The 7921-nt window shown below is 38.6% G+C and overlaps 1 protein-coding gene across 1 annotated transcript in view; it reads right to left on the reverse strand.

Moving 5' to 3' along the window:
• LOC103750013 (Alstrom syndrome protein 1-like) overlaps window positions 1–7921 on the reverse strand; it is a gene marked incomplete at its 5' end in the record, with an annotated part of 83275 nt that overhangs the window by 3873 nt on the left and 71481 nt on the right. Inside the window, 1 exon segment of the mRNA XM_029556019.1 lies at window positions 1645–1794. Within this exon segment, the coding sequence (XP_029411879.1) occupies window positions 1645–1794 (150 nt within the window).

The raw sequence follows: 7921 nt of genomic DNA on the forward strand, positions 1-7921 counted from the left end.
ATCCCTGTCAGAAGCCCAGCTTGCTTCTCTGTAGAAATTGCCAAGATAATTCTAAAATTCATATGCAATTTTAAGGGACCAAGAACAGACAATGTGATTCTGAAAAGTAAAGTTGAAGGCCTCACATGTTCTTACCATTAGTTTACCATAAATCAATAGTAATCATGACAGACTGGTACTGTCCTGAAATGGTTAACCAATTTTTGGTAAAGGTTCCAGGACCATTTGGCGAGGAACCAGTCATTTTAATAACTAGTGCTATGATAACTGGATAGCCACATGGAAGGAATATGGTTAGACCCTCACCTCACTCTATCAAAACTGAAAACTTTTGTGTTCCAAAGGATATTATTAAGAAAGTAAGTCTGGGAGCTAGAGAGATGGCTCAGTGGTTAAGAGCACTGGATACTTTTTCAGAAGATGCAGGTCTGGTTCCCAGCACCCACATGGTGGCTAACAACCACCTGTAACTCCAGTTCCAGGGGATCCAACACCATCTTCTGACCTCTGCAGGCATTGCACAACACAAGTACACTTACATACTCACAGGCAATACATTCATACACAGAAAATAAAAGTAAATAAAAAAAATGAAAAGTTTATGTTGACCTTATCTCTGCTTCTCATGTTCTTCTGGAGTAACTTTAGGTTTTCCATATTTTAATACTGAGACATGATATTGCACTTCTAATACCATCAGCCTTCCATATAGTCATCCCTCAGTGTCTGGGGGGAACATCTCACAGATGCCAAAATCTATGGATGCCAAGTGCTTTACATAAAACAGGAAGGAAGATACATGGAACTATTCATATGGGTTTCTGTCTTAGTTAGCTTTCTATTGTTATGATAAATACAATGTAGGGAGGAAAAGGTATTTGGCTTATACGTCTGGACCACAGTTTATCATTGAGGTAAGCACTCTCATGTCACTCAACAATCAAGAAAATGCCTCACATACATGCCCACAGGACAATCCAATAGAGGAGGCTCCCCCAATTGGGGTTCCCTCTTCCCAGGTGTGTCACGTTGACAGGTGAAGCTGAGCACAATTTGTATACATGGGTTCTGTACTTTATATCATCACTGGATTACTTATAAAATCAAAACAAGGGAAGTGCTAAGTCAGTAACTCCTATACCGAAATATTTATAGGGAATAATGGCAAGGAAAGAAGCCCACACATGGTCAATACAGATATAAATTTCCTTCTCAAATATTTTAAATCCAGAGTTAGTTAAATCCAGTTGTATAGAATTTATGGGTAGGGAGGGCCAAATGTATTTATTTGTAACACTGTCTGTATATATTTGTCTACAAGTAAGAATTATTCTTCAAATCAACATATATGTCCACACAAAGCAGTACTGAAATGGTAAGTTTAAAAACAAAACAAAGCCGGGCATGGTGGCACACGCCTTTAATCCCAGCACTCGGGAGGCAGAGGCAGGTGGATCTCTGTGAGTTCAAGGCTAGCCTGGTCTACATAGTGAGTTCCAGGACAGTTGGGGCTACAGGGAGACCCTGTCTCAAAAAGATCAAACAAAACAAAACAAAACAAAAAAGTGCCTATTTTCATCAAAATGAAGCAGAAATACAGAGACTCTGGCACTCACACACACATACTGATACATATTTCTTTACCTGAAATATCTATCGCTAAGGATTTTTCCTTCTCTGGACAGACTCCCTGATGAATGGTCCTCTTAACACGGGTTTCCGCTGTCTGCTTAATGAACTTTGTGTCTGGCAGTCTTTCAGTTTTTCTGTCTTGTACAGCAGCATCACAGGAATCTTTAAAAGAATAAAATGACCAAATTAACACAGACAGGAAGTTGACAAAAAATGCCTTGAAGCATCTACTATGTGAAATGCATTGTTCCTGGAATTGAAAAATATAATTATCAGTCAAGATGTTTGGAAAAACATCTGAACAGGTGAAAAAGAAGATATACATGTAGAAGAAGTCAAATAGGGCTAAAGAATCAAACTGTGAGAGACAGACAGAGGTGGAAGTGCTCAAAGGAGAAAAAGTGATTCCGGCAAGAAGCATCCCAGGGGGCTGGAGAAAAGGCGCAACAGTTTAAGAGCACTGGCTGCTCTTGCAGATGACCTGAATTTGATTCCTAGCATCCAAATAGTAACTTCCATAACTCCAGTTCCAGGAGTTATGATGTCCTCTTTTGGCCTCTGTGGGCATTGCATGCATGGGTACACTTACATATATGAAGGCAAAACAATCATATACAAAATATAAAAGAATTCTGACCGCTGACTTGCTAGGTCTTTAACAATGGGACACACTTTGTGGTGGAAAGAGGAACTCACTTTAAGCAAGGGTGACTGCAAAACAAGAGTGCAGTCAGGAAAGCCACTGAGCATCTCCAATCATGTGTGTATGGTTCATCTGACCACAGAGTCTACAAGGAAAAGAAGTGAGAACTGGAGCTGGCAAGGTCAGGGAGCTAGCTGCTAGGTCTAGCATTTGGGATGACAGCTAAAGAGCTTAGATTTTAATCCTAAACACAATGAAATATACTAAATCTTATTAGGAGACTAACATAATTAAAACCATTTCAGGAACATTTACTTAGCAACAGTTTAAAAAAAGGATAAAATTTTGGAGTGTTTCCTAAAATACAATCTAAAGTCTTTCTTTTCCCTCTGAAATAGTTGAGCATATGCTACCAGAATAGAGGCTATCAGCATCCTTGTCAGTTCGATAGGTGTGACCACACCACTAAGTCTGGCTGGTGGCATGAAAGGTAGTGTAACTTCTAGAGGGAAGAATAGGCTTTTTCTTTCCCTTTCCTCATGCAAATGTTGGGATGCTGGTTGATGGCTACAGCTTAAGAATGAAGGTCAGAAATGTCAATGGAAGTCTTTTGTTCCCTGATACTCTGGGTGTCTACCTCTAGATTTCTATAAAAAAAGAAATGCTGGGGCTAGAGAGATGGCTCAGTGGTTAAGAAGACTGGCTGTTCTTGCAGAAGACCCAGGTTCGAATCCCAGCACCCACATGGCAGCTAACAACTGTCCTTAACTCCAGTCCCAGGGGATCCAACAGCCTCTTCTGTCCTCCACGGGCATTGCACGACACGGGTGCACTTACCTACATGCAGACAATTCATGCATATACGTAAAATAAAATAATAAATAAAATATTAAAAAAAAAGAAATGCTCTCCTGTCTTCTTTAAACCCATGTTACATTTTAATCTGTCCGAGTCAAAGCTAATACTAAATTAAACATGCTACTACAGGCATTTTTTAAACAGCATAATTCTGTTGAAGTAAAATAACTGGATTAGTTCCAAAGTAATTAAGTCGCATTTCTAAATAACAAAGGTTTTGGTACAATTGTTGTGCCCAGTGAATGGATCCCCAAGAATTACCACGGAGTCCAGACAGCATGCAAGAACAAAGAGTCTTTATTCGGGCTTAAGCTCGGGCTCCCAGAATAATCAGCAAGGAAGAATTATGGCATTTGCCCACCAAGCTGAACTGAGAGCCCAGATTGCAGGGGGAAGAAGCTTTTTAGAGGTTTTAGACAAAGGGAGGAGCGGACTAACAGAGTCACATCTTGATTGGTCCAAGGAGCCCGAGCGTACCAACACACTTTTGAATTGATTGATTACAAGGGATGTAGTCCTGGAGGTTTCTCATTGGTGGGTGCTGTTATCTGTGGGGCCAGAAGTCTCTGTTCCTACCTTATAAGGCTGCTATTTGCCTGGGCTTGCTTGACCTATAGCCTCCTGGGGTGGGGGTGGCAGGTGGAGATTACAACATGCCTGGGCATGTCCAGGCTTGCCTGAAACAGCTAGTCAGAATGGGGTCAATACAGTTTGTCCTCTCAGCCAAGCAGTCAAGCAGTTTACAGAAGCGAAAAAGAGCAGTTAGTTCTAAAGAGGGGCAGGGGTCTCAGGAGTCCAGGGTAGGGGGCCAAGGAGGAGGGTTTCACACAGTCATGGTTTGTGACTCCACAGCTTTAAAAAATAATAATATAATCTATGTCAGAAACTGCACTTTAATTTAGATTTTAACATGGATAGGCTAGTTCAATACATTGAACAGGCACAACTGCTATTTATTTTTAAAATCTTTAAAAATTCAGTGTCCCAGAAATGCGGCCTTGAGCTACTTTGCTGGACTTGGGTTTTGACGTTGGGGAACCTGCCCCCCAAAATTGTCAAATTTTAAAAAGCTATAAAATTTCAATAAAACAGCTCTTGCAGGTATAACCTAAAAGTGGAAAGAACCTTGTAATGACCTGAAACCTAGATGCAAGAAGGGACAGAGGAGGGACATGGGGGGGGGGCAGGAATTTGTTGACTGCATTCAAAATGAATCATATGGAAACATTTAAACTATGTAAATCAAAATACCAGAATGGGGAGGGGGTGAATGTAATAGCTCTATCAGATAGAAATGTTTTATTAAATGATAAGAAAAAGACAAAAATAGGGACATAAGGAAAGAAATACATTCTAGGTAATCGTAGAGGAGTAAAATATAATTGTCAAGGATTATGGTTAAAAAAAGTTTCAACTTTCTAAGTCTTATACACATTTCATCTGTAGAGTATTTTGTGATACTGAAATAAAATATCAGGAAAAGGAAAAAGACATTAAGTCAATTTCTGACAATGAGATTACTTTGTATATTCGTAAATTACAGATCATGTGGGTACTGGGAACCAAGCCCACGTCCCTCTGCAGTGCTGTTAACCACTGCCATCTCTTTAGCCCCTTGAAGAGTTGGTTTTTTTTAATGTCAACTTTCTGCTGGAGTGGTAGCACACACCTTTAATCCCAGCAGAGGATGTCAATGAGTTCAAAGCCAGCTTGGTCTACATAGCAAATTCCAGACTCTAGGGAAGCCCTGTCTCAAACAAACAACTTTCTCCCTGCCAAAGTATAACAAAACTGTAGCTTTAAACACCTTACCTACTTCATACATGAGCAAGATGGTGGGTTAGAGAGAGCAGGAAGACACTAGAGAACATTGGTGTTTGTATTCTTTTTTATTTTTTTTAAATATTATTTTTATTTTATGTGCATGTGTGTATTGTCTGCATGTACGTAAGGGCACCTGTGTCGTGCAATGCCTGCAGAGGACATTAGAGACTGTTGGATCCCCTGGAACTAGAGTTACAGATGGTTGCTACCTGCCATGTGGTTGCTGGGATTCGAACCCAGGTCCTCTGCAAGAGCAGCCAGTGTGCTTAACCATTGAGCCATCTCTCCAGCCCCTGCTGCTTATATTCCTAACAGAAAAGTCTTTTAAGAGACCAGGGAAATAGTGCCCAGACAATCTGAACAAACCTGTAGTGTCCTGCAAAGATTCTTTTTCTTCAGGTCTTGCAGTCTTCGTCAAGAAAATTCCACTGATGATCTCTTTCTGAACATCCCCAGTGATGGGTGCTTGAACTGGGGCCTCTGGATAAGGACATCATTGATGCCAGAGAGGAAGAGCAAATAATTAGCAAAAGGTATGCACTTGTCTGAATCCCCTAACACGCAAAGCCCTCCAGGTCCTTTATAAACAAGGAAAAAAAGCACCCTTTAGACTCTATTTTGGAACACTGTAATTGGAATTTAAAAGTTTGCCATATTTTTCTAAACACATCATCAGTTTAAACAAAGTAACATTTTAAAATTTGCTCTTTGGTAGTTTGATGCAACAGCAAAAATAAAGATCAAATTGTTTTTCAAAGTAAAAATGTATATTTAAGAAACATTTTTGAGCTCTTTGGTGTTTCCAGTTTTTACTATTTGTTGGATTAATTTTGGTATTTCATATAGTCCAAGAAAAAAAATCATCTAGATATGACATATAACATTCTCATATTTTAAAAAATCTCATGCATCTAGAACTGTTAAATTTGCCTAATACATTATGTTCTCTTTTTGCTCATACTTCATTTCTTTTTAAAAAATATTTGTTTATTTTTTATGTATATGAGTGTATTGCCTGCTTGTATGTAAGTATATACATGTTGTGCAATGCCTGCAGAGGTGAGAAGAGGGCATCAGATCCCTTGGAACTGGAGTTACATTTGTTAGTCACCATGTGGGTGCTGGAAATCGAATCCAGGTCCTCTGAGAGAGCAGCCAGTGCTCTTAACCACTGAGCCATGTCTCCAGCCCGGTCATACTTCATTTCTTATCTCTATGTATGTATATCTTTCAACAAAGAAATCAGAAATGTAACAGGCTGTGAAACATACAACACAGACTCAACTTTGGCTTTATTTACCAAGGAATTTCCTTTGCTTTAAATATATTATTTTTTATTTCTGTCACTTCAATTCTAATTGCTTGACCTAACTCTTTAAAATTTTTAATATTTCAGACATACCAGGAGCATAACAAGGGATTTACAATGAGGCTTAAGAAATAATCAGACAGTCTGGCATTGTGGCACACACTTTTAATCCTAGCACTCAGGAGGCAGAGGCAGGCGGATCTCTGTGAGTTCCAGGCCAGCTCAGGCTACAGGGAGACCCTGTCTCAAAAACAAAAACAATAACATTTACAGACATGGTTCCTTGTGTTAAGTCTCAAGGATGGATGCCATTCCCTTCTCAGTAGCAGCCTTTATATTATATCTCAGAGTGTCTCTCCATCTCAAGGATGCTTTTCAATTCTTTACCACATTGAATTAGTGCTAATCACTATTCATTTAAATAATTACTAGTAAGGTACAATCTTATCCTAAATCACTTTTATCTTAAATCTCTTTTTTTTTTTAAATGGGAGAAAATATTTGAAAAATATTTATTTCATAAGATTGCATATAGTATCATAGTTCCTAAAACTCAACAACAATGAAAAATCCTCATTCAAAAGTGGGCAAAAGAAGTGAGGAGGCAACTGAAAGATAGTATAGTAAACACTCAACATGAAAAGATACTCAACATCACTACCCATTAGGGAGAAATGTCTAAATCCTATATAAAAGATACTGTGCTGTATGTACCTTTAAGCAACAAGCCTTTTTTGAGACATCAGTGTGACATATAGTCACATTAATAGTGTGAGTCTGATATTAGCATATGTAATAATCTATTGAATAAGCATATGAATTCACCTATTGATCAAAATATGGCTACTTCTGATTTCTTTCTTTCTTTCTTTTTTACAGAAAAGCAGTACAGTGACCATTCCTGCAACATTTCTCAATGGTTGTACAAGTTGCAAATGTCTTTTCAGTCTGTGTCTTGTCTATTAATAGATTATGGTATCTTTTATATGCACAATTTTTTTCATTTTAGTAACTTCAGATTTATTTTTTTTTCCTTCAGGGTTTGTGTGCCTCAAGAAACTCTGGACTGGGGGCTGGAGAGCAATGTAGCTCAGCTGATAGAGTGCTTGCCTAAAAAGCATGCAGGAAGACCTGGGTTTGATCCCCAGTGTTTCATAAACTTGGAGTGGTGGCACAGACCTGTGATCTCAGCACTGGGAGGTAGAGGCAAGAGGATCAAAAGTTGGAGGATGCTGGATCATGATGTTGCATACCTTTAATCTCAGCACTCAGGAGGCAGAGATAGGTGGATCTCTGTGAGTTAGAGGTCAGCCTGGTCTACATAATGAGTTCCAGTCTAGTCAGGGTTATATAGCAAGTTCAAGATTTAATCTAGGATATATAAATTCTGAACTATTCCACAGTCATAAAGGTATGCAAATTCTGAAAGCTTAGTTTTCCTTTATACATCCCATAAGACTATGATATGCTTTGTTCGTTGTGTAGGCAGGATTTATGTGATTTTTTTTCTTACATAGGCTATTGATAATTCAAGCACCATTGAACTCAAATTTTCTTCATGAATTGGTATATCTATTTGTTAAGTTTCATATTTATATACTTGTTTCTGGGTCAACATTCTGGTACATTTTTCTGCTTAATCCTTTATAAATAAT

The sequence above is a fragment of the Nannospalax galili genome, unplaced genomic scaffold (assembly GCF_000622305.1).
Source record: "Nannospalax galili isolate Female #2095 unplaced genomic scaffold, S.galili_v1.0 scaffold3407, whole genome shotgun sequence".
NCBI lineage: Eukaryota > Metazoa > Chordata > Mammalia > Rodentia > Spalacidae > Nannospalax > Nannospalax galili.